Source organism: Pecten maximus, chromosome 12 (genome assembly GCF_902652985.1).
Source record: "Pecten maximus chromosome 12, xPecMax1.1, whole genome shotgun sequence".
NCBI classification, from domain to species: Eukaryota; Metazoa; Mollusca; class Bivalvia; order Pectinida; family Pectinidae; genus Pecten; species Pecten maximus.
Genome location: NC_047026.1, coordinates 5,981,417 through 6,008,517, shown reverse-complemented (window position 1 = coordinate 6,008,517; position 27,101 = coordinate 5,981,417). Strand labels below are relative to the sequence as shown.

General features: G+C 39.6%; 1 protein-coding gene across 1 annotated transcript; it reads left to right on the top strand.

The window, feature by feature from the left end:
* Nucleotides 1-158: 158 nt before the first annotated feature.
* Nucleotides 159-25,163, top strand: LOC117339401 (sodium- and chloride-dependent taurine transporter-like). Its single transcript, XM_033900964.1, has 13 exons — nucleotides 159-461; nucleotides 10,899-11,033; nucleotides 15,613-15,724; nucleotides 16,246-16,287; nucleotides 18,476-18,608; nucleotides 19,262-19,465; nucleotides 20,147-20,253; nucleotides 20,539-20,663; nucleotides 21,092-21,336; nucleotides 21,694-21,790; nucleotides 22,073-22,152; nucleotides 23,438-23,608; nucleotides 24,045-25,163. The coding sequence occupies exons 1-13, from the start codon at nucleotides 326-328 to the stop codon at nucleotides 24,231-24,233; spliced, it is 1,776 nt and encodes a 591-aa protein (XP_033756855.1). The 5' UTR covers nucleotides 159-325; the 3' UTR covers nucleotides 24,234-25,163.
* Nucleotides 25,164-27,101: the final 1,938 nt, after the last annotated feature.

Sequence of the window (27,101 nt, the reverse complement as noted above, 5' to 3'; positions counted from 1 at the left end):
CTTTATCGATACTCCCCCACTGAAGTCGAGCCGACAATGACACTCGCCTCGTGCATGGATGCGCGTGTCCCATAGGATTTGCGGTCGGGATCCCGCTAGTGAGCATGCGTAGTGCAGAGAAGCAGTCTTAAGCGTGATTCAGCGGCTGCTAGCATACTATGAGCAATACTCTGATACATCGATATTGACGGTATATACCTGTCGTCGGAGATTTGTACATGTTACGGGTGGATATTGGTCAAAGTTGTGTTCCATTCCAGTTGGATTAATAGCGAGCATTTTCCTTCCGGGTGGATTTGTAGCGAGATAGTGTTTTGATAGGACAATGACGGATACAGTCCTGACGGAGCCGGCCAGTTCCGGGGGTCGCTGGAATTTACTGCAGTTTTCACTAGTATGTTGTTTTACGGTCGGGATACATGGAACTACAAGTCTCCCTCACTTCTCCTTCATACACACAGGTAAGGCACGTGCGATCTAAACCTCTATACAACGACCACTCGCGGAAATTTTGGCTATAGACGACATTTTCCAATGAAACATCCCAGATCTGTCATCCAATCCCTACTGACCGGTCCGATCGTACTTCCCTATCCCTATTCATTATCGTCGGTAGATAGTATCGTCCCCGACATGACCTCATTGACCTTACACCTAAGCCTAACGTCCTTGACCTTCAGCACGTGTCCATGCACAAATGTGAAAGTTTTCTGTAAATTAAATTGTACGTTCCGTGTAGATACACCTGTACAAATCCCCGTGTAGATACACCTGTTCAAATCCCCGTGTAGATACACCTGTTAAAATTCCCGTGTAGATACACTTGTTCAAATCACCCGTATAGATACATGCACCTGTACAAATCCCCGTGTAGATATACCTGTACAAATCCCCGTATAGATACACCTGTACAAATCCCCGTGTAGATACACCTGTACAAATCCCCGTACAGATACACCTGTACAAATCCCCCGTATAGATACACCTGTACAAATCCCCGTGTAGATATACCTGTACAAATCCCCGTATAGATACACCTGTACAAATCCCCGTGTAGATACACCTGTACAAATCCCCCGTATAGATACACCTGTACAAATCCCCCGTATAGATTCACCTGTACAAATCCCCGTGTAGATACACCTGTACAAATCCCCCGTATAGATACACCTGTACAAATCCCCGTATAGATACACCTGCACAAATCTCTCGTGTAAATACACCTGTACAAATCTCCATGTAGATTCACCTGTACAAATCCCCGTATAGATACACCTGTACAAATCCCCCGTATAGATACACCTGTACAAATCCCCCGTATAGATACACCTGTACAAATCCCCGTACAGATACACCTGTACAAATCATCTTTATAAATACACCTGTACAAATCCCGTTGTAGATACACCTGTACAAATCCCGTTGTAGATTAATAGAATCTTTCCCTACCTTGAGGGTGTGACAGAGAAATCTCAACCTGAGGGGGAGATTCTTGAATGTCCAACCCGAGGCTTGCCGAGGGTTTGGACATTCAAGAATCCCCCCCGAAGGTTGAGATTTCTTTGTTACATCCTCAAGGTAGGGAATGATTATTTTTCTCCCACCTCCTTTCTTTATGTGTTTTCCCATCGGCGATCACCGTCTGTTTGTAAACAAGTACACATGGGCGTATGAATATAAAAAATAGGACGAAAAGTGCCAACAATTTTGCCCTTCCTACCATTTTCACCAACCGTAACAGTGTCACCTGTTTGAAACATCTCCGAGATCGCTTTGTAGATCTGTAGTATTGTGTACACAATTTGTTTGTTGACGTAGCAGACGACGTAATGTAAACAAAAAAGTAGTTCCGGTAGTACTTCCGGTGAAGAAAGTGAGCGCGTGCAATCTGTCACACCCTAGGGTATGACAGATTGCACGCGCTAAAAAAGACAGAGAAATCTTGTACACTCAAAACGGGAGACAAATCGGTGAAAGGTGGGAGAAACACCTGCTCAACCCCAAGTTGTTATGGCGTTCATTAGACGGTATGAACCAATCCTGGGATTAGTATTGATCTGCCATGATTCATTGGTATGTGGTTTTGGTGTTGACAGTACAGTACCTACCTACGTTATCGACTTGGCTGACTCATCCTCCGGCGGCCTTATTAAACCGTTAGCCTGTCTCGGGACTACGATCACGGAGATATGATACCAGAGCTGTCCCCGTAGTACTTCCTCGGCTCATCGCTACAATAAATCAATTGAAATGTATTTTATCGACTTATCCAGTGAAGCAGATAATAATGACTAATGTCACCGATATAAAATTAACTGTGCCGTACCCTTATCGCTAACAAACTTCCCTCAAAATAATTACAGTCAATCTATGCTAGCAATGACATTTTTTCGCCATTGACGAGCCAAAGCCCCAACATAACGCTGGTCACGTTTCATATTTTCTGCACACCATCATAAAGAGCCTACCCCGAGGCATTTGGCCCGGTAAAGGAGTCTGTTGGCCTCGTAAGGCCACAAAAGGCAATATTGTCTCCAGGGATATGGTGCCAGTGGCTAGGACACGACGTATGTATGTATTCTAGTTGTGGCTTGTTTTGAATAGTGGAAAGCCATTTTGTTGTACTGACAAAATGGACGAGCGACTTGGGACTAATTAAGTGGCCTTGAATAAATATTATCTCGTTTGTAGATACATGTACGGCAAAGTGTCATATCCGTAAGATACATTGTTAGCACCAAACTGTGGCAGAGAATGGCAGTTTTCACATCATACCTGGTATATGCTCAGGTCAGGTCAGAGGAAACTCGAGCTCTCTGGAACCCATTCTATGTCGCGGATCTCCGCCATGTTTGTCTTGGAAACACTGGCTGTCGCGTGGTCATTCTGTGGTAGCATTGTACCTTAAAAGTACTCAATTCTGAACTAAATAAGGCGCATGTTTTAGATATGTAAACATAGCCAGTAAACCCTATATATAACCTATACTAAAGTATATGTATATTTGTAAAATGTACATTTGCAATTGTAATACAGAAGTGAAGGATAAGTAAACTTATCTTTTTCTTCCATACCTGTGAAAACCTAAAAAAATGGCAAAATATCTTGATTTTTAGGCAGAAACATCTCTATTCCAAGGGCAGAATTGATCTTGTTTTTATAAATGTTCATCATTAGAATAATCTCCTATCTCATTTTGTCTACTAGGTACCATTTTTGCTGCAAGTAAAGCTACCTTTTCCTGTGAAAAAACTTTCGAAAATTCCTTTTTTTTTGGACAAATTAGTATACCTACTAAAGCATACCTTTATCATTTCATTCTTTTCCTGTTCACTACCTCCGAACACGTGGGTCCCGAGATTTTGTATGGTAGGTCAAGACCTACAACCACATTGGTCCGGAATTCTATTTAGAGCCGGTACTTTGCCAATGGAATCTCCACTTCAACTTCATAAAGGACTTTGCGTGACTTTGAATGGCGGATCACGCAACGTTACCTTGGAAACCAACGATTTTGATGCGTGGCTTCTTGATAAAATTTATCAGAACCAATAATAGGGTTTTTAGAAATCCATGTTTTGACCTTCTATTCAAGGTTATATTCTATTTATTGGTATAGTCCCCGTTTAGGGAATCTTTTGGGACCGTGTATTTATTTTCATTGTGAGTTTCCAAGAAACTCCATATAATTTACGTACCATACCAACAGCATAATATGAATGCACTTGAGAAAGTTAAAAGTAGGGCTGCATGAATAATATCATCTGATTATAGACGAGAAAGCAGCGTAACAACGAGGATGGAAAACCTGCAACTACCAACTCTTAAAAATCGCAGAAAAAACCATCGTTAAGTTTTTTTTTCTTTTTTAATTGTGAAGGAGCTAGTGGCCATACATGTAAATGACATTCTGTATCCTACAAGTTTGAGAACTCGCGCTGAAAACAGTAACAAGTACGGACAATTTAGGTTTAACACAGTCATCTTCCAGAATTCTTTTCTCCCTGGAATTTCCAACAATTGGAACATCTTACCAGAAGATGTTGTTCAAGCATCAGACACCGCAAACTTCAAGAACATGTTATACAATTGTTGTGAATTGTTTGGCCTCTTGTTACACACTAAGTGTGTCAGAGTGAAATACAAATCTTCAATCTTGAGAACTTATTATTAAACTATCCCACCTAAATATGTACTCGAGTGCGAGGGCTTCCGGTAACTCACAGATACAATTGATGTCTCGGCGGAAGAATATCGTTGTGGTCAGGTTTCGGCTCCACTTCCGGTTGTAAATAGTACCGGTAATTAATTTTAACACAAGGGATACATCGACGTCAAATTTAGTAAATGTATGCAGTGTAGTTCATAATTAGATGTTCACAAAAATGCGTGTATATCTATATTTAGCTGATAAATATCGTTTATTTCGAGGCGGTATACCGGAATTTTACGGCTAGGCGCACACCGGAAATAACCACCCCAGTTAGCCTGTCTGTCGCCTATGAATGGCCAGCAATGCGAGTAAGTGTAATGTGCAATTATCACGGCTGTCGTTTCCGCTGATAAATCGTCTGGTCAGTATGTATACGATGATTCAGCGGGCCCGATTTCCGCGAGGAATCAGTCATCTCCACAGTTTATGCCCCATCAGGTTTTTCATCTTCATTACAAAGATTGTACGTGCGACGTATTTTGTTAATTTTTATCAGAAAGACAAATATAGAATTTTTACGATTCTTGATAACGTTCTTAATCATTGATTGGTTGTCTCATCCATCCATCCATCCATCCATCCATCCATCCATCCATTCATCCATCCATCCATCCATCCATCCATCCATCCATCCATCCATTCATCCATTCATTCATCCATCCATTCATTTATTCATTCATTCATTTGGTGTTTTGCAGTCTCACCAGTCTTATAATAACTGTATTGATAGTTTTAACGAGAAATAACTACGAGAAGACATGCTCATAGCTAAACAATGATGTGAATGGAAGTAAATATCGATTGTATGTTTTACACAAACATTCAACTGCAGTAGACATGAATGAAAACAGGGACCTCGAAAGCAATTAGTTTGTGGCGGAAACGCGAGCTTTAACCGGTTCGCTGATTAGACTGGTAGCATGTTTGAGAAAATGCTGTTTGTGTCTTGAGCGGAGACGTTGCTGGACTCGGCAGAGCGGTCAATTGTCAACATGTCCGCTCAAATCCGCATTGGTGGCCGTGTAACTTGAGTAAAATACCCATTATGGTTTTTTATCAGTTTTTTTACGTCTGAGTCTGACGTTTTTTCATTACTAGTACAATAATGATAGCAAGTATCCATGAAGGACATGAACAGTAAGATATTGTGTGCTATTCAGCGTCAGTCACAAAGTATTGTTTAATCTTGGTGCTGGAATCTCTCGTTTTTAAAAATGAATGTATCCTCGAGCTAGTTGTTATCATTGAAAACCAATAAACACGAAAGGTTCCAGAAGACAGGCTCTTGAAACGCCACATTATGTAAATCAGCTGAATATATGAAAAAAAGGCGTGACATTTATAGATTAAATGTCAAAACGCGCGATGTCGCCATGGTAACTGGCAAGGTGATACCATCTTAGCACCATTCTTTATAGAGATATATATTATATAATCGACTTAAAAAATCTGTAGGTTCCTAACAGATGTTCTAAGCGTCTAGAAGATTCCAAAGTATTAATTCCGACAAGATTACGTCCGGCGAGCACAAGGAGGACGGATGAGTCACCAGGGTGATCAATAATAGATCGATAAACATTGTACGATATTCCCCGCGACGGAAACGTAAATGTTCCGGATCAGATATTGGACGAAACTGTAAAAAATACCAAAGGTGAGAGTTCGGTAAGGGGAAATTCTCCTTTTACATCAAGGGTCAGTTCTATACCGGACTTCGTCGTTCGGAATAAGAAATATTAATGAATGAACAAAAACCTACATCTTGCAGTTGATGTTAGGGGCAAGAATGTGTGGATCCAAAAGGGAAGGCGAGGAAATTGAAATAGGACAAGATGAGGCATAGAAGGGAGGATAATTTACCTCATGATTAAATCAATTTCGTATTTTTTTTTTACATTATATTCTTCTGACGAGCAAAGCATACTAATTCATAATGTCATATTGAACATGTTCACGCCCCCATTGGGAGCCCAATTGAGACCTGAAATTATCAAATGTGATATTGCTGGAAAGGGGGTATACACTATTAACAGGTGTATATGTTCAAATTATGACGTCACAAATACTTTTAATATGTGTCCCAATGTTAGTTCTGTTAACCTGTTTCTGGTATGGTGACCGGGGTTCTGTCACTAGTCATATACCGTATATGACCTAATAAGGGCACAGGGCGCGTGTAATTGACAGTGGGGGCGCCCTTATCAGGTCATATACGGTAGATAGAATCTGTTTTCAATGATTATCTGAATTTCTACCCCACCACCCAAAATGAGTGAAACTGAAATACCCTCAGCCATCGAGATGATATATGACATTGGATAATCTTAGTACAGCATAAAATTCGCCTCAGACGTAAACGGTTTACAATCAAACGTAATGATATTTCTTCTCTCTTTGACCATTGTACAATGTTAGACATCAGTGACAATAACTCGAACTATATTTTGATTACCTCCCATTTTTACTCTAAAATCCAATTTAATGCTGTTCCCAAACCCCATATGTAATTTTCATTTCGTTCCCGTTGGTGCGGGTTTTAGAATGATTCCCGTACACAATATCTATTTATATGTGTATGTTTTTTTCGGTATAGCCGTATAATATTCTTTTCGCCCCGGATATGACGCGGCAGGTGGCGTTACTAGTCAAGATGAAGTATGTGATTGGTCAATGTAGTGGTAAATGCAAAATGCAGATTTACAGTTAAAACGAAACAAAGTTAAGATTGAATGCAAGCTGAATAAGTGGATGTATCTGTTCAAATGACACATTAAAAAATATATATCCTGATTCAAATGCAGTATTATTATCATAAAAAAATCATTCAAACTGATATAATTTCGTTATCCGTGCTGAAACGCATTAGTTCGTAATTTATTTCACCAGCAGTTTTACATTATAACAACCAGCGTTAAAACTATGCCGTTTATCTTTTTTAAAGATATTTCTTGTTTAATTTTGTTTGCGTTCATATATACATAAGTATTTGCTGTTTGCTATTTTTGATTATTTTAACCGGTTGTATTTGATGTCCCTAATATAAGCCAAACATTTCGTTCTATGACTCCCGATCGATTGCCATATTGTTAAGCAGTTTGGGAGGGGATTTTATTGGTAAGAGCAATGAATTTGACATTTCACCGATCAATACTCGCGTGGGGAGGTGTTGGGGAGGTGAAGCAGCATACGTGTGAGCTCGAGGGTTTCCGATCGATACGTGGGGCCATATCTTGGTGTTATAGATGAGAATGTACTACAGCAGACGAAAACCCCCACGGCACGATTCCATCACCGACATTCTGCCGAACTATGTTACAGATATGTGTTTGTTGGCCAAACAGCAATGCACCAAGGGTTGTTGTTTCTGAAAACAAGATCACGGCTTCCGTCACGTGAAAATTGTAGCTAGATGGAATTTATTTAAAAAAAAAAACGACAAGTACATTCGTGTAATTTGAAAATACGAAAGCAAATAGGCACAGGACATGGTGTGACAAACCATTTCGATTTTGTTCAATGAATTATCTCGATATTTGGTGTTTCGTTTACTAGAAACTGAATTAAAGAAAAATTGAAACTTTGTTAAGCGTATGTATGACCATCGTATGTGAAGTCTTAGTTTCGCCCATTAGTTCGTAAAAACAGGATTCGTCATTCATGAGTTCTACTGTTAACGTCTAATATCAAACACAAGACGGCCATTATTTCACATTTTGTTCTTAACCCAACAATTAATCTTGACTGTCTTCTGAATTTGGTTTTTGTCGCCTTTCACGCTTATGTTTGTGATACTGTAGCCCAATGCTGTCACTGATACAGACAATATTTATGTATGGCGACTGTCATATGCATCCTCTTCGATGACGTCATAAGATGTCGCAGAAGCGACAGCAAACTCTAATTGGTAGAAGATCGATGATTTTGTCGCCCACAATCTGTTAGGAGCTACCTGGTCATAATGACAACTTAATTACGATAGGCAGAGATGTTAACAAGTGTTGAGTTGATTTAAGGAAGCATGTCTTAAGAATTTGTCAGTCTTTCAATGAATTACGATTTGCTGATGAAGCGCTTACGTCAACGCGGTTTCAGAACACGCCCTGTGAGCGTGTTCAATAAAAACAGCCAAGTCTTCGATTTCAAGCGAGATATCATTTTCAAAACCTTAGACAACAAAAATGATAATATTGCTGATGAGTTCCTGCTTCTCACGCCGTATTCGATATTCTTAAACGATAGTTGTCTGGGCCATTTGTTTTTAAATTCTATTCTCCAACGATCAATAGCAATAGTTTTAAGGTCGGTGCCGGTCGCTATCACCGGAAGGCAATGTAAGTGCTCTACCAAACAAAACCATTACCGGATTACTTTTCCGTCTCCAGTTCAATATTTCATGACATTTATTCTGCCTGTTGATATTGTTTTGAGAATGCTTTCTCGAAGTGGAATAACACAATTGTAAGGATGAAGAAGCACTTCTCGGTAACACATGTTGCCTAACATTGTCAGAACACAGATGTTGTACCAAACCGAATGCATTTATATTGACATCTCAGGAGAGAATAGGGTGTCAGTGTTCTGGCAATTATTTAAAATGCAGTTTTATCTTACTGGCACAAATCCAATAACGGTTTTATTTCAGTTTCAAAATATTAATTTATATGTGTTCCATAAATGGATGGGATTCGCATCTGCCACGCCTGAAGAGGCCGCGATTGCGCAGTCGGTTAGAGCGCCGGCCACGCAGCCTCAGTTTAAGGTAGTCTGAGATGCTTGGATCACCGCTCCCTATCCGTGTCGGTTTGTTTCTTGTGAAACTGAGAAACAGACCGATCTTTGCTATCGTGGTTGCTTTTTTGGACAAGACATTTTACCCTTATTGCTCCGAATGGCATGCGACGGGTCCCTCGTATGTTTTTCAGTGAGGTAGTCACAAACTACTACTAGGAAACAACGCCTCAAAATGCCCCTGTCTGTTCACGGGGCGCTAAACTTAAACTTAAAGCTGGTCGTGTGAAAAAGCAAACTTTCAAGTACCGCAATGCATTAAATAAAACCGATTCTGCTGACAGATTTTTAGTCATCTCCTGCAATCAACGTCAAATCGGGGGGCTTAGAATACTAAATAAATAATGAAAAGTGTTTATTTAACATTTATGCAAGTATGAACGCAAATCGATTGCGTCTTTTTTTTTACACGAAACCTTAACAGGCTTCATGCATTATATAGATATGACCGAATTGTATTTATTTTAGCGTGCATGTTTAAACAACTCCGTACAACCCTTTAATGGGAACGCCTATCGTCCTCAAGGCCGCGTGCATTTTCCCCCGGAATCATTCAGTCATTTTCATGCTTTGCCAAAGTATAAATATGGCATAGTAATGAATCAGTAGAGATTCAATTTAGTCCTAATTAGCAGCCACATCAATAAATGATATATCTCGTGCTAGTGACGGCAGGTCGATATTACCATTCTCCGAGACACATTTAGGATTCAACAAGCTCGTTTACAGCGGCTGATAACCGGTTTTTGTGACTTGTTTATTATTCCCCATATTTCCATTAAAATATCAAGAACACTTGGCTATGCACGCGGCTCAGATATAATTACAACCGTTAGAAACGGGAGTGTTTAATAATTTATCATTCAGTATTAACCAGATGTTAATGAGTGGTAGATAGCATTAATATTGGACAGAAAAAAACTGATCAGATACTTGTCTTCATTATGGGAATGGGAATTGTAAACATGGGCCAGGGACAGTATGGACAAGCGAACATATGGGGCAATGGTCGTTAATATAAGACAGATCTCTTTGATATGAGACAAAGGCCGTTAATTTAAGACAGGGATCCTTCATATGGGACAAAGGTAGTTAATATAGAACAAATGCCGTTAACATGGAACAATGGCCATTAATATGGAACAAGGGCCATTAATATGGAACAAGGGTCGTTAACATGGAGCAAGGGCCGTTAATATAGAACAAGGGCCGTTAATATAGAACAAGGGCCGTTGATATAGAACAAGGGCCGTTAATATGGAGCAAGGGTCGTTAACATGGAACAAGGGCAGTTAATATGGAGCAAGGGTCGTTAACATGGAACAAGGGCCGTTAATATAGAACAAGGGCCGTTAATATGGAGCAAGGGCGGTTAATATGGAGCAAGGGCGGTTAATATGGAGCAAGGGCGGTTAATATGGAGCAAGGGCCGTTAATATAGAACAAGGGCCATTAATATGGAACAAGGGCCGTTAATATGGAGCAAGGGCGGTTAATATGGAGCAAGGGCGGTTAATATGGAGCAAGGGCCGTTAATATGGAGCAAGGGCCATTAATATGGAGCAAAAGGCCGTAAATGTAGAACAAATGCCCTGAATATAGAACAAGGGCCTTTAATAGAGAACAGGAACTGTTAATATGGGAGCAGGCCCCTTCAGACAGAAATAATAAGTAAGACGCATCATATATAATGCAAGTATAATTCGTCTTAATTATGATGATAAAAGTGGTGTGGTGGGATGGTATATTTAATACCTTAAATACAACATTCCTGAAGAGAGTGCCCACATATATATGTGTATATATCATAGTAACAACGTATCTACTGTTTAAATTCGATTGCCTCTGAAATCCAAAGCTCCGTCACTAAATTTTGTTTACCATTGTTTGTTTACAGAGGTGTTCCTGATCGCTTACTACGTGTTGTTGATCCTCATTTGCATACCAGTCTGCTACGTACAGATCAAGTTAGGCGCCATCTACCGGCGGGGTATTGTAGGAATCTTCAGCCATCTTGTTCCTATTCTCAAAGGTGAGTTTGTTATTAAAGATCGATTTCCAATTTCCAATACTAGGTAAATACATTTTGCAAAGAGATTGCAATATTTCACCGTGTCCACATGACGTAATCAATTTCTGTCTTGTTGACACAACTTGGCAACCCTTTCTGAGGATACCTGATGAACAAGAGCTCAAGCATTTTCTACGTGTTATTTTTTTCTCTCTCATCAATAGCAGATTTAAAACACACATGCGCGCGCGCGCAAGCACGTAAGCACATCTTGAAAAAGTGCTAGTGTTATTCATAACATGCATAAATGTTCATGGCTATCGTACCATTTGAAAATGTCTTCACTGCTTTCCTGCTTGATTAAATGACTTACGCCGTGACCTTGATTTGTATGACGGGTGTCGTCGTGACCTAGATTTGTATGGCGGGTGTCGTCGTGACCTAGATTTGTATGGCGGGTGTCGTCGTGACCTACATTTGTATGGCAGGTGTCGCCGTGAACTTGATTTGTATGACGGGTGTCGTCGTGACCTAGATTTGTATGACGAATGTCGTAGTGACCTAGATTTGCATGACGGGTGTCGCCGTGACCTAGATTTGTATGACGGGTGTCGTCGTGACCTACAGTTGCATGACGAATGTCGTAGTGACCTAGATTTGCATGACGGGTGTCGCCGTGACCTAGATTTGTATGACGGGTGTCGTCGTGACCTAGATTTGTATGACGAATGTCGTAGTGACCTAGATTTGCATGACGGGTGTCGCCGTGACCTAGATTTGTATGATAGGTGTCGTCGTGACCTAGATTTGTATGACAGGAGTCGCCGTGACCTTGATTTGTATGACGAATGTCGTAGTGACCTAGATTTGCATGACGGGTGTCGCCGTGACCTAGATTTGTATGACGGGTGTCGTCGTGACCTAGATTTGTATGACGAATGTCGTAGTGACCTAGATTTGCATGACGGGTGTCGCCGTGACCTAGATTTGTATGACAGGTGTCGGCGTGACCTAGATTTGTATGACAGGTGTCGCCGTGACCTTGATTTGTATGGCGGGTGTCGTCGTGACCTACAGTTGCGTGACGGGTGTCGTCGTGACCTAAATTTGGATGACGGGTGTCGTCGTGACCTAGATTTGTATGACGAGTGTCGTCGTGACCTTGATTGGTATGACGGGTGTTGTCCTGACCTAGATTTGTATGACGGGTGTCGTCGTGACCTAGATTTGTATGACGGGTCTCGTCGTAACCTAGCTTTGAATGACGGGTGTCGTCGTGACCTAGATTTGTATGACTAAAAAGCAGGAGACGCTGATCCTTCCAGAGCACCTGGTTTTATTCTCCGAGTGTCTTTAAGAGTCTCCGGGGAAATCTACATTTTGTTATAATTTTCCGTGGTTATGTCGATTTTTATCTTGAATTACTGTTTATATATCGACATTTTCTGTTGTTTTTCTATCTCTTCTTGGTTTGGTTATATAAAAACTGAGGTTTTCCGAACGTAATACGATTGACATCAACATGGCCAACATCAATCAATCGTTGAACCTGTTTTCAATAAAACATTAATAGTGCTGATATAGGGCAATTATCAGTTCATCAACACTTCGTTACTTAAGCCATTATGTTTGTCATAGCATTGATTTGGTAAGCCTTGGTATCGAACGCACCGCGCGATAATTTAATGCTTGTGTGTTGGTATAAACTACATTGTATAATGGGTTTTTTAAAAACGTGGTAATACAATTAGAGCTTGGGTTTCAGAAAATCTGTTTGTATCAAATTTCTACTGGATGTATGTGATTTCAACGTTTCAACTGTAACCCTGTGCAAATACTAGCCGCAATATACCGCTCGGTAAGGGAGATCTTCTCTTTAGCTCGATCGGTTGAGCATAAGACTATTAAGACAGAGGGCCCGGGTTCGATCCCTAGCGGAGGCAGTGATTTAAATATAATTAATCATGCGCTCTGTTACATAACTATCGAACTTATCACTCTGAATGTGATGGACTTTACCGATATTATTTAGACGGGCTCATTTTTGTCGCATGTATTTGCATTGGTCGGGAAAAGAACAGTCATGAAAATTAGTTTATACTTATTATCAAGCGGGATTCGGAGTCCATGTCTGTTGTTATAAACACTGATGCTGAAGAGACGGAACTTTAAAACCTATTTCAACCCTTTGGAACATTATCTGTTTCGGTCCTTTCCGATTACATTGTTTTCCCCATTTTTTTTAAATTTATTTCACAATAATTGCGAAACAAGCTCTACAAACGTGTATTAATCACGCTGAATGTCCCGGATGGAAGCATGCGAGGGGTCTTACTGTGGGAGGAAACCGTAGAAAACTCACGTGGTCAGGCAGGTGACCCCATACCTTTCCACGTCCGAGCGGGGAATCGAACTCCGGCCGCCTATGTGAAAGGCAAATGTGTTACCACTGTGCCAACCGAACATTTGTTTTTATTATATCATAGTCCTATACATACCATTATAACTATGTAGGTTTATTTCAGGGACTTAATGGACCGTTCAACTTTCCACAGCAATAATTTATCGTCGTTTATAGTTATAAAGATACAGTCCAATCAGAATATTTTAGATCGTTGAAGACTGAGAACAACGTTTCGAACAACTATATCTAAATTGAGCTTACGTCATGATATAGAATTTTAAGCATTATTGTTTTTTTCTCCGTTTTTGTGTTAAACGTCAAAGCAAATGTAATAAAAAAAACCATATTAACCGGTGCTGAGTAGATTAAGCTGAAAGGAAAAATAGTTGTAGTTGAAAGATTGACACCCAAATTAACCGGAAGTAGATTTTGACGGTTTCTGCATACCTTAAACCTTTAATTATCCTTTAAAAGTAAGTTTGTACCAAGTTCTAGCTCCCTATTTTTTTTTATCAAACAGTGCAGATTTGGCTCTCTCTCCCTGTAGACGAAAGACTGTGAGTATCTCGATAAGAAAAACAGGTCCAATTTAGTTTCTTCGTACGTAGTACTTTAATTACAAATGTAAATGTAAAATTCATTTATTTTACAACAGTTGCGAAACAAGTTATACCATCTTTGGTTAATCACGCTTGTTGGCCCAGATTGAAGCACGCGGGGGGTCTTACTATAGGGGAAAAACCGGAGAACTTTGGGAAAACCCACGTGGTCAGGCAGGTGACCCCATGTATACCATTTCACGTCCGATTGGGGAATCGAACCCCGGCCGCCTAGGTGAAAGGCAAGTGTGTTACAACTGTGCCACCCGATCACGCATTAATCTTATTTACTTTAATAAGAAGAAATGAAAAAAAAACCTATTCTACTAAAATCACACAGAAACAACTCGCTTATTTTCATGAACAGACATTATCCTACAGTCGGTATATCCTTTTCTCGTGGACTTCCAGGAGACTTGATGACAAGTCGTATCGACCAGGCAATACTACGTGGTATTCTGACGGTGCTTACGACATACGAACGATTTAATATCGGGGAAAAAACATATCTCGAGTGTATTGAGGCCCATTAGTAAGCAGACTGGCAATCTTGGTGAACAGAGAACCTAAATACATTTTAATAGGGGATATGTCATTTGATAACAGGCACATTCGTTAAGCTGGCATGGACGGGAGATTGCTTCCTCATCTCCGTATGTAAATCTCGTTTACTTCTCGCGTGAGTTTGGTCTGTGTCGCTGTCGCAGTGCCCACCAGGGTCGGTATTTTTGTTCGTGTAATGCTTTGTCTTCAGTAGTAAGGACAATTTAGAAAATTCAAGTTTCCTTCCAGAAGGTTCTCCATCCTTCAAGGATATAGCTTACAAAACTTGTTTCCGTATCTAATTTGTAGTTTGTTTCCCGTAATGATAAATTCGGCATCATGCATAAGAACCATTTGATTTAAACATATTTTATTGTAACTTAATATATACATGGGAATTGGGCACAAGTTATCAAACTTATATTAAGCCCTTTCTCTATATAATTTTACATACATATAATACATTTATTTTTACAAGATGACATATATTTACATATTTGAGAGAGAGAGAGAGAGAGAGAGAGAGAGAGAGAGAGAGAGAGAGAGAGAGAGAGACATATTCATATCGTACTAAAGTAATCTATTACAACCCGAAATACACTTCAGTAGACATACTTGTCATTATTTTTCATACGAACTACAAAGTTTACAAATGAACGCTATTTATCCTGCAACTGCCACCGCATTGTCGGAATACACTCACCGTATATATTTTTGCTGTATACGGCAGTGACGGAAAACAGCTGTATTTTGGAATCTTAGCACGTGCGTCAGTTCGACTGACCTACTTCAAAGTGAAACTACGTTTAAAAGGCGAACATATATCTGTCATTTTTGACTCCGTTTCACTTTAAAATGATTATTTTTGACTGTTGCAGGATAAATAGAATACATGGTCAGTGTCTTAAAATATAAGCTGTCTTTTTGGCTCGGGACAGAAAGACAAAAGTGGCTCGCCACTTTTGTCTTTCTTTACCCTCGCCAAAATACAGCTTATATTTTAAGACACTGACCATGTATTCTCTATTTATCTTATTAATCCTTCTACATTTAGGTTCAGCGGTGGCCATATTGTTGATGACGTATATCCGGTCCCTGGTGAACGGCCTTGAACTCAGCTATAACCTCTACTACATGTTCGCGGCATTCCAGAATGAATCTCTTGGGTAAATGTTATATGTGACACGTTAATCTAGAATTTACTATGTAGATAATAACATCTAAAATTAACTACCTAAAATATCTCCAAAGAACTGAAATCTGGAGCAGGTTTCATTTAAAGATAAGTTTCCACGTTTTTTCACTTGGATTGTCTAAGTTGTGAGCTTTTGATACACTAATATCAAAATTGTAAGTAACTTGCTATTTAAGTAATAACACAAAAAGATTGTTTTCTCTGATTTATTTATATCCCTATTTGATCCGCCGAATCGGGCATACCATATTTGGAAGTAAACAGACAAGCACGTGACAACATTATACCAAAAAGGCCTAACTCATTTCTCTGATCAAACCTGTATCGTGGTGTGTTGTACTGTATTGTATGGTATTGTATGGTATTGTATTGTTGTACGGCCAATCGACTGTCTGAGTCATTTAGGGCCACCGATCCAACCTGTATCATAAATGGAGCATATATACGTAAATCGTGTTACTGCTATCAAAGGATGTACTTTTTCTTTTGCAGTTTAAAAGATTCTGATCCAAACTATGCTTCGATACTTTTCCAGTAAGTATACAGCTTCTTCATTCCATTATCATTTTAACCATTAAGCTCTTTAAAAATCCACATTTTTTTCTCGGGTGTAGTGGAGGTCCGACAGATGTATACCGGCCAAGGCATTGGTCTTGGACTAACGCCCACAGCGCAAAACCTTGCTCTCAAACTGCAAAACATATAGTTTTAACTTATCTAATCGACTTATTCTTAAAACTGATTTACTGATTGTACATGCAATTCTAATAAGATGTTTAAGTAACAAATACGCCCCCCCCCCCCCCCCCCCCCATTTTTTTTTTTTTTTTTTTTTAAATGGAAAGACCTTTTTTTTCAAACGGGAATTTTTCCCGCGTGTTGACCCCATGACAGCTACACCGAAGGGGTGGTGTAGGTTTTGGAAGATAATGCGTTGTTTGAGTTCGCCCTCAGTTTTGGAAGACAAAATGTAGCCGACCGACAGTCGTGCGATGCTCGGTCCTCGTACGATAACTAGACGACTTTATGGCGCTCAATCTAAGACGGGACATTCCGACGATTGTCGTGAGACGGAATTCTATATAAGCTTTGGTTTCACCAACGATAGTCGCCTAAAGGACGTACCATTGAGGGATATTCGTAGTGTAGGGGATTTATACGGGAGATTCAGGTGTCCTTGAATCACAAGTTGGTCCTGGGGCCAGTTTCATCAATTTTCCTCAACTCAAAATGTGTTCCTTAAATTTCGTAATGCTTTCCTATGGAGAAATTAAGTTAAGGGATTTTCTTGATTAAAGAACGTTGATGAAACACGGGCCTGATATCACCGTACAGATGAAAGCCTGTCGACGTTGAAAGAAATGAGCATGTTAAAATTCCTACGACAGTATCGTCCATGGCATAACAGCTCAATTTCGCACCAAGCAACATTCATTTTTAGCTCACCTGGGCCGAAGGTCATGGCGCAGCGTCCGTCGTCCGTCCGTCCGTCCGTCGGTCGTCCGTCATTGCTTCAAATCGCTACTTGTCAAAAAGTTCTTATTCGATTTTGACCACATTTGGCCAGAAACATCCTTGGCAGAATAGAAACAGATTTTGCATAAATGGTGACTCTGACCCCCGAGGGGCCAAAGGGGCGGGGCCCGATAGGGGAAATAGAGGTAATTCCTTTAAATCGCTACTAGTCATAAAGTTATAAATGGATTTGAACCCAATTTGGTCAGAAACATCCTTGGGGGAAGGGGAACAGATTTTGCATAAATGGTGGCTCTGACCCCAAAGGGGCGGGGCCCAATAGGGGAATAGAGGTAATTCCTTTAAATCGCTACTAGTCATAAAGTTATGAATGGATTTGAACCCAATTTGGTCAGAAACATCCTTGGCGGAAGGGGAACAGATTTTGCATAAATGGTGACTCTGACCCCAAAGGGGCCAAAGCGACGGGGCCCATAAGGGGAAATAAGGTAATTCCTTTAAATCGCTACTTATCATAAGTTATGAATGGATTTGAACTCAATTTGGGCAGAAACATCCTTGGGGGAAGGGAAACAGATTTGCATAAATGGTGACTCTGACCCCAAAGGGGCCAAAGGGGCGGGGCCCAATAGGGGAAATAGAGGTAATTCCTTTGAATCGCTACTAGTCATAAAGTTCTGAATGGATTTGAACCCAATTTGGTCAAAAACATCCTTGGGGTAAGGGGAACAGATTTTGCATAAATGGTGGCTCTGACCCCGGAGGGGCGAAAGGGGCGGGGCCCCATAGGGGAAATAGAGGTAATTCCTTTAAATTGCTACTAGTTATTAAGTTATGAATGGATTTTAACCCAATTTGGTCAGAAACATCCTTGGGGGAAGGGGAACAGATTTTGCATAAATGGTGATTCTGACCCCAGAGGGGCGAAAGGGGCGGGGCCCAATAGGGGAAATAGAGGTAATTCCTTTAAATCGCTACTTGTCATAAAGTGATGAATGCATGTTCTTAAAACAATTCTTGAGGTCTTTCAGACCTTAGAGAGTCTGGACTTCATTAATCTTTAAAGCAGTTCGGATTCCCACACTTTAACCATATATAGCATTGTTTGAGATTTACAAATAAAAGAAATTGAATATGAACATTATTTTGACATTTGGTCTAATCCAACCAGGTGAGCGATACAAGCCCCATGGGCCTCTTGTTTTAATGACAATTATAACATTAAAATGTATATCCTGTGTTCCAGTGAACGGTTTCTACAGCGGTCCCAACACATAGGCGAGGGTGGTTACTTGGTCTGGTATATCGCCCTCTGTCTCCTGGCTACGTGGATAGTTACCTATCTAATGACATTTAAAGGTTTCCAGGGGCTGGGCAAGGTGAGTTTACTACAACTTGTAAATAACGTAATCCATGGTTCCACATTTAAATGACGATACAACAGCGTGATGTTTCAGAGCAGAAGAATAATACATTCGAGCAGAAAATAAAAAACGTATACCCCACTAATAAGTCGTCTGCTGTCAGCACCGGAGAGGACTACCGGACATGGCTATATGCTCTGACCGTCTGTGCTTCACCGTTTCCAGTTTTATCTCACAGACCTCTTTCATCTATAACTTCCAGATGTCGTTTATGCAATAAAAATGTATGGCCTTCGGATCGCCCAATCGGAACTCCTCGTCATTTTCTATGAAGACAATGTGTTCCGAGTGAGGAACGCCTTGTCCTATAGCATATTTCCCCGTTATAGTCTTTACCTACTATTACCAACATTTGTCCGTGTGTATCACTTTAGATGATGTTGTGTCGCTTTCAGAGATCGTGTCACGCTAATCACTGCAAATGGAGTTATTGCCCTTTGTTAATTCTGGATACTGAAACCCAGCCGGAATTGGTGCACTTTAGTTTCCTTGCAATATTTCTCATAGATTTTGTAAGAATTCATACGAATTTATATATGCAATGTATTAGCGTTTTTAATTCCTTTGATTGTGGGGATAAAATATTAACTTCCGGTGTATCTTTTCAGATTGTGTACGGATTGGTCCCGGTCGGTCTCGTTTTGGCCTTTGTCGTTTTCATGTACGCGTTCATCGCCGGACCACATGAACTGAACGTCCCGCCAGAATTCCGTCATTACCGCCTGGTCAAGTCTAAGGCCAATAACAGTGACGTCATATTGGAGGTGGATCCTAATGAGAACAGAGCTTTGTCAGATCTAGCTAATCCAAAGGTATCCTAAAACAACAGTATACTGGCCTTTTCTTGCTAAATATCCTTTCATACTTAATTTAAAGGGTTACAGTGCACCAGGATGTCCATTTGTCCACCCTTCTGTGGATTAAGTGAAATTCCTTATTCTCTCAGCCATTTTGTATGAAAATAAGAAGTTGTGTACTTGCTATTCACTTGTGTGCCCCGCCATGAAATTGGGAGGAAGGGGGAGGGGGGCATATAGTGTTGCCCATGTCCGTCCCGTCCCGTCCCGTCCAGGCCCGCCGATGCAATGTAACTAATAGCTATTCTCAGGAAATGCTGATGCAATCCTCACCAAACTGTGTTTCGGGGTGTCAAGTGGCAGCGGCGGCATTTATGTCTTACAGACATTTACCAATCTATCCCAGAGTGCATTGCGGTTCCCTTCAATAGTATCATGTGTAATGAGGGGGACCGCAATGCACTCTGGGAGAGATATGACATTTTCTAGTCACTTCGATGATTGCCCTGAGAGTTATGTCCCTTTACTATTTTATGTACCCATCAGACTGGTTTTCCCATCGTGGATTTCTCCCGTTAATGGTTTCGAGCAGTAATAATTGTTTAGTCTTTGACTTACATTCGGATCTAGTAAACTAGTGAAGTGCTCTATATTTATAAGTGTGTTGTGTTCATGCTATCGATGTTGGTATTACAGCCCTGGGTGAGCGCCCTGTTGATCCACATGAGCAGTGTAGGACTGTGGGCCGGGATCCTTCCCTCCCTGGGAGCTCAGCTCTACAACAGCAAGAAGGTGATCAACGCGTAAGTTGTCTGAACTTTATTAAAAAAAAGTATACACTTACCATTTCCGAGTCCCGAGTCGTCCAATATTATAGAGTAATGTCCATTAAAAATTGTCGTGCAAACTCTTTATATCATTATATTATTGTCCCCTTTTAAAGAGAAGTATGCCCATTTTTTTTTAATTTTTTAAAAATTTTTATACGTTCGAAACTTTTCAGATATTGTTGTTGCAATTGGTCACCTTGTAGCTATTGCATAAACCTAGAGATGTTCCGAAAGACATGTCCCTTTACGATGTTTTAGGTCCTGGATCATTCTGTTAGCGATCTACGGTACACTTCCGGTCCTTGTCATGTTGGCATTTGACCAGTTCTTCCAGGCGGCCAGTGACTCTGGCTTCATAGCGGTGGCCAATGGGGTCAAACCAGGTACGTACAGGTCAATTCAGGTACGCAAGGGGCAGGTCAAATACGTAAAGGTCAAGTCAATTATAGGTAGTGGCCAAGATGGCTGCTTAGAGGAAGAGGTCAAAAAACGGTACGTAAAGGACAAGCCAGTTAGGTAAGGGTCAAGTCTGGTATGTAAGGGTCAAAGTCAGGGTCAAGTCAGATTTGTATATTTCACACTGGGTAAGTAAGAATCAAGTCAAATCAAATACAAACAAGTTCCGTTATAGGGGGATTACCAGGTTCCAAATGGTTAGCCAGACCAAATTTAAAAGGTACTGAAGTCGACTAAAAATCATCGAAATGTTGTAAATCTCTATAAATACCTAAGGCTTGACAAAAAAATTTATCAATAGAAAAAAAAACATATACATACAAAAATATGATAACGAACACTGTTCTTTCTCCAGGACTTTCACACCTACTGGTGGGGATGTACGCCAAACTGCGCCACCTACCGTTCGTTGCGTTCAGTGTTTACCTGATCTCCTTCCTGTTCGGGATAGTCCATCAGGCCGTTCATCTCGTGACGATCTGGGAGACACTACTTCCGGTCATTCCACTCCCAGTGATGAGGATCGTCAGACGGAGGGAGTGTCTTGTCGCCATCGCCTGCGGTGTATCCCTGCTTATTAGTCTACCATTTGCATCACAGGTAGGGCACCAAGATTCCTGAAAAAACTAATTGGTTGATTTTGGGTGCAAGAATTCATGGAATTTCCGGTTTACTTCCAAGAAGATGTCATGTAGTGTTAGTTGAGATTCAAAAGTTCGCGGATTTGATAAGATTTTAAGCAAAATATGTTCTTTTCCGCAAAAAAAAAAAAAAAAAACCACACACAAAAAAAACCATAAAAAAACCCCCCAAAAACATAAAAAAAACCACCAAAAAACCCCGAAAAACTCAAAAAAACTTTACCCTCAAACGAATTAATTTTCAAAGGGATTTTTAAAACTATTTTAAGTGAAATACTGAATTATGTTTTTTACTTTCTTTCTTTCTCGTTTATAGGCTGGTATTTTTATCTATATGGTCGTCAATAGTTACGTAGACCGTCTCATCTTCACCGTCATCATCATCAGCATGGTCCCATTCATCACAGGCTATAGTAAGTGGATAATCCGGGTACTTCGTATAAGGGGACACAACTCCTGGTGGCCCATTGCGAAAATCAAATAATCTGTACTTAGTCTCTAAAGCTCTAAATCTTATTAAACCTTTCTGTATGTTATTGATATTGTAAGCTAAATTAGCTCTAAATTGGATAAAAGAATTTGAAGAATGTCAACTTTATAAGTATGAGATGTTCACATTTTTGTGTAAACATGAACGAAATGTCTGTAATTAATAATTTCGTTGTGTCTGAAAAGTGTTCTCTCCAATTTTCCAGTCAAGCAGGAGTGTCTGTACTTGCCGGTAGAGCGCGCTTGTATGAGTCTGTGGTATGGACTGTCTTCTCTTGTTCCCTCGGTAAGTAATGTAAATACAAATCACGATATTATTGTTAAATATATAATAATTATCTCAGGTCCCGGTCGATGTTTTCTTGTCATATGCCGTACCGTGGGTCGACGTACTGAACACGGGACCGACATTTAATGTTACTGTAGAAAACAAAAAAAAATCTTGATATGTTTCACTAGATTATATTATACTTTCATCCGATACTTCACAGTTACATATTCTATCGTAGAGGCTATGCTGATTTACTACTTCGCGGTATATATACTGATTATATACTGTATTACAGGTCATGCTGATTTACTACTTCGCGGTGTATATACTGTTTATTTACTACTTCGCGGTATATATACTGATTATGTACTGCATTACAGGCCATGCTGATTATATACTGTATTACAGGTCATGCTGATTTACTACTTCGCGGTATATACTAATTATATACTGTATTACAGGCCATGCTGATTTACTACTCCGCGGTATAATTACTGATTATATACTATATTACCCTCCATGCTGATTTACTACTTTGCAGTATATATACTGATTATATACTGTATTACAGGTCATGCTGATTTACTACTTCGCGGTTTATACATTGTATACTGATTATATACTGTATTACAGGCTATGCTGATTTCCTACTTCGCGGTATATATACTGATTATATACTGTATTACAGGCCATGCTGATTTACTACTTCGCGGTTTATACATTGTATACTGATTATATACTGTATTACAGGCTATGCTGATTTCCTACTTCGCGGTATATATACTGATTATATACTGTATTACAGGCCATGCTGATTTACTACTTCGCGGTATATATACTGATTATATACTTTATTACAGGCCATGCTGATTTACTACTTCGCGGTATATATACTGATTATATACTGTACTACAGGCCATGCTGATTTACTACTCCGCGGTATAATTACTGATTATATACTATATTACCCTCCATGCTGATTTACTACTTTGCAGTATATATACTGATTATATACTGTATTACAGGTCATGCTGATTTACTACTTCGCGGTATATATACTGATTATATACTATATTACCCTCCATGCTGATTTACTACTTTGCAGTATATATACTGATTATATACTATATTACAGGTCATGCTGATTTACTACTTCGCGGTATATATACTGAATATATAGTATATTACCCTCCATGCTGATTTACTACTTTGCAGTATATATACTGATTATATACTATATTACCCTGCATGCTGATTTACTACTTTGCAGTATATATACTGATTATATACTACATTACAGGCCATGCTGATTTACTACTTCGCGGTGTATGTGTACCCTTTCCCCGTGGTGGGATACGACCAGAGAGAAGCCGAGACAGTGGGTTGGTGTATCGCCGCCTCGCCTATTATACTGGGACTGATATTCGGGGCGATTCATGCAGTCTTCAACGAGAAGGGGACTCTACGACAGGTACGGTCACGTGACTGATCAGATGACTGAAGACATCAGTTATCAACAAAAAAAGATCCCATTTTTGTCCGACACTTTAGATTTCGTCAAAAGTAATGCCTTTTACTTTCACTGATTTTCAGGAAAAACACGGTCAGTTCTTGGAGTAGCTGTGCGCTTTTTCCTGAGAGTTGTGCCCCCTTAACGTATCTGTACTTGTAGCTGTACTAATGCACAATGTTGTTCTTACTTTCTCGTCCTCAACTAATGTTTATAAAACGAAGTATACATGATCAATAATGTAAGTGGTTGTGAACGTGCAGATTATTTGCAAATTCTGTTTGGTTTTTTTGTGAGTTGTGCCCCTTTAATGTTTAATGATAATTATCACCAGTTCAATTTTTTGTCGTAATTATTGAATTTGCCACGTGTATAAGTTGTATCTTTATCTCTACAGCGTCTTATCCAGGCTCTAAAGACCGACAGTTTGCGGACGACGGACAGCACGAATGATTATGACATATCGGACACCACACATACTGGTCTACAGTCCTCAAAGCCCGCCAGCCACTGCAACACGCTGGACAAAACGGAAACGGAAGTGGTGATGAAAGCTCCGGACGACTCGGACATCGCAAAGATCTAAATTTAGATTCATGGAATTGTCTGTGAAATTTGGCAATAAGCTCTTTTGCTTTGCGCTGAGAATGAATACACGGTGTGCAAATGGCGACATTTTCGTATGAAAACAGTGACTGCAGTACACCATCAATGGCGCCTATCACGTGATTTTTTAATTAGTTTGTGCATATTGGGAAAGTGGAGGGGAAGCAAGTTGGCTTGAGAATAATTTATTGTGATGACGATTCATTTTACTCAAAACACATTTTTAAAATATTATTTGGTACGTAGTACCAGTTAATCAACAAACTTCTTTTGGCTTCAGTATCTGTCTCCGCCATGACGATTGAACCGAGAGCTTTTTGGTACAATAGAATATAGCACCATTTCTGATAAACGGGGTTTGGGGAAACACGGACAGTTTCGTCGCTGGTTACTTGGCGAAAGTGCACGGAGTAGCGCAGTTTGTTACGACTGTGTTTGGAAGTGGTGTCCCCTGCAGTTAATTGGCGACGTTCTTCGTTCAAAAAGTCATCGGAAAAAAGTGAAATAATTTCGAAATTACCAACTCTGTTTTGGCGTTTATCACAGAAACATGTTACTTCAAAACATAAGCGCGCGTGTCAGGGGTGAGGGTGTATTTATTTATTTATTTTTCTTTCGCTCTCTTTTTACACACAGTTTCAGGTTTTTGATTCGTGCTATCGTTTGCTTGTACAAATAGCATTGTTGGTGCTGTCCTCAAAATGACTTCCTTATTGCCAATGCTGAGTCCAGACCGTAGTCTTATTACAACGGCTGGCACGTTACATTCCATCTGTCAGAGAGAAAGAGAGAGTGTGGAGAGGAAGGGATTGATTAAATCTAATTTCCATCAAACATTATGATTAAATCATGTTATTAAATCAAAAAAATGCAGATGGAGTCGTCATGACTTTCACTGTAAATATAGAAATTGATTTTAGTATTTTACTAGCCATTCTAGACGACTAGACTTTGTTGATACGCTTGGATGCGATCATTCAGAACGGGTCACCTTTTGCAACCACTGCTACGATTGAACAAAGGGAGATAACTCCCATTCCAGAAGCGCACTTCGTTGTCATCGCCTGTACATAGGTCCCAGCTAGCTTGCACGATAACGGATTTTTTCACGGATGCTAATTACAATACCAATGCCTATTGTACCTATTGACGTTTGACAGTATATCGCCGTTACCTGTTGATTGTATATATATATGTATATACATACTTATATAATATATATGTATACATCGTATTTACATGAATGTATACCATGAATAATGAATCGACTATTTAAACAATCAGTTTTACCCTAATATATTGAACACAATGTCTCTGTGTTGTGACTTGGTTGTGAATAATAAGCTGATAATTATTAGGAGATTTTTTAATGAGTCTTTGTTTGTATGAATGCGCGCTTCAATCCGGGCCAACAAGCGTGATTGATATAAGTTGATATAACTTGTTCCGCAATAGTTGTAAAATAGATAAAGTTTACAATGTATGAGAATGTTTTCGTATAAATTAATCATATTTATATTTGCTCTGCCAATAGTAAGGACGATAGAAAAGAAACGATCACGTGACGACACAGAAGTGAACATATGCTTGTTGGAAGGCCAAGGTCATGGGTGGTCGCCTCGTCTGTCAGTACACCCAATATATAATCAAGGTTAGGAACTCCATCGACCAAGTAAAACGAAACAATTTCGGGAAATTGTGATTGTCGACAAACCCTTCGAGATTTGTCCATTAAAACCTGTTCCGAGATGTTTGAAACTTTTGCACGGTTGTCCCGGAATGGTTTATACTTTTGTTATCTCGTCAGGTCCGTGTGAATGGTGTCTATCGACAGATATTTTTCTTTAGTATTATATTCTGCCGTAGAACTGACTCTTTGCTCCACGAAGTGTTGACAGGTCGTATTCTTTGCCACAGGGGCTTGGCACGATTTTCCAAATGATAGTCTATATATATATGTATATAGTATACATATATATATGGACTATCATTTGGAAAATCGTGCCAAGCCCCTGTGTTCTTTGCCTGTTATTTGCCGGACATCGCGGTGTCCGACTAACTCAAATATTTTCAAATTCAAATTCATTTCATTCTCTTTTCACATACTGACATGATGTATAGAGAAAAACATATTTACACTATAATACAAACTGTATATACAATTAAAGTAGTGTTCGTACTGTAGTTTCACAACAAAACATTTTCATTTTTTATCAAGGACAGATCATCAATCAATTACTCTGATAAAAGTACACATTTCCGTTAGTGTTTTAACATTAGTTATATTCATTAGTTTGTTAAACTTAATAATATTTAGTCTTGACCAATAGTATTTGTCTATATATAAAATTCTGTGAGCAGATAATGCTGTACATTCAAGTAAATAATGAAATTCATCATTAATTTGTTGACTATTACAACCTGAAATCTGACCATTGTCCATGTTCCATGAAGCCTAGCGACAGTTAGGAATAATACCAAATCGAAGAAAATATCAGTCTGTCAATTGAGACTATTCCCATCTTTGTCAACAATCATAATTTTCTCGAAATTTTGTCGTTTTCACTAGGCAGATGTAGCTCCCAACCTTAATTATATATTGGGTGTACTGATAGACGAGGCGAACACCTTTGGTCAATATATCATATCTGAACAAAAACCTCGAATGTCCGTCGCAACATCGGCAAATTCCGTGAAGGAGCAACATCGGCAAATTCCGTGAAAGATCGGAATCAATTCTCGAATTTATCTGGTATAAAACACAGTGTTATCGACGGGGGAAATGGCGGCGTCCAAAGACACCTCACAAGAAAAAGGTCGAGAAAAAAATCAGCTGTTCAGTGTAAAG